At 44.7% G+C, this 1,030-nt stretch overlaps 1 protein-coding gene across 1 annotated transcript in view; it reads right to left on the reverse strand.

The window, feature by feature from the left end:
* The window catches only part of LOC107576528 (collagen alpha-1(V) chain-like), a gene marked incomplete at both ends in the record, with an annotated part of 17,573 nt that extends 16,880 nt beyond the window's left edge, over positions 1–693 (reverse strand). Inside the window, one exon of the mRNA XM_016262695.1 lies at positions 429–693. Coding sequence (XP_016118181.1) covers positions 429–693 — 265 coding nt within the window. The remainder of the gene's footprint in view (positions 1–428) is intronic.
* Between the last annotated feature and the right edge of the window lie 337 nt (positions 694–1,030).

Here is a 1,030-nt window from a genome sequence, read left to right on the forward strand (position 1 = left end):
TCTATCTATCTATCTATCTATCTATCTATCCATCATCCATCCATCTCTCTATCTATCTATCATCCATCCATCCATCCATCCATCTATCTATCTATTTATCTATCTATCTATCTATCCGAAGTTTCCCATATGCATACAGTATGTGTTACTGATGTGTTTCTGCAGTGTTTATGTAGTTACACAGGGCGTCACACCTGTGTCTGCTCACCTGTGCAGGTGTTGGCTTCACACCAGTGTGACAGATTAGATATGTCGCACATCAAAGCTAGTAATGAAAACCAAACACACTAAATCCTAACCTAACCAGACGTTACGTAACCGGCCCTTAAGTTTCCAGTGTCAAGAAAATCATTCCTGACTGTGAAATACTGTGACAAAATCACACAACATATTTCTAATTTAATACACAGCTTGTGCGTGTGTCTTACTTTCCGTCTGCCAAGTTGACCCCTCTGAAGAGCGGGTAGTCCTCCGGGCCAGGTTTGCCCAGGTGATCCTCATACAGGAAGACAGGAGAGCGTCCCACTTCTAGACCGAGCTGTTGGATGCCCTGTTCGTTATACACCGACAGCAGGAAGGACTGACTGCCTTTCTTCGGCCTCACCGTCGCCAAGATAGAGAAGTCCTCAGGAAACACGGACGCTAAAGAGGGAGAGAGTGTTATTTTTGAAAATCCGAAGTGTTTTGGGGGGGCTTACTTGGCGCAAAATATTGAGGACAGTGTGTGACAGAGCATTACATCACGTCTATGAGCGGACAGATGCTGTCAGGTAACAAAGATAAAGTGTTTGACATGGATAAGAGCAGAATGGAAAACGGTTGGATCTCTGGCACATCTTTGGGAAACTGTAACAGTGTGTGCCTGTCTAACGGTGTTGATAAGAGTCTTGGGTCTACTGGGAGGGAGCAGAGAGAGCGAGAGAGATGGAGAGAGTAATGAGGAGAACAGCTGTTCCCTAAGAGACATTTTATTACTCAAATTCATCTAGCAGAGAGAGGTGGAGAGAACAAACAGAGAGAGAATCACAAG

The sequence above is a fragment of the Sinocyclocheilus grahami genome, unplaced genomic scaffold (genome assembly GCF_001515645.1).
Source record: "Sinocyclocheilus grahami isolate Dianchi unplaced genomic scaffold, SAMN03320097.WGS_v1.1 scaffold3878.1, whole genome shotgun sequence".
In the NCBI taxonomy this organism is placed as follows: domain Eukaryota; kingdom Metazoa; phylum Chordata; class Actinopteri; order Cypriniformes; family Cyprinidae; genus Sinocyclocheilus; species Sinocyclocheilus grahami.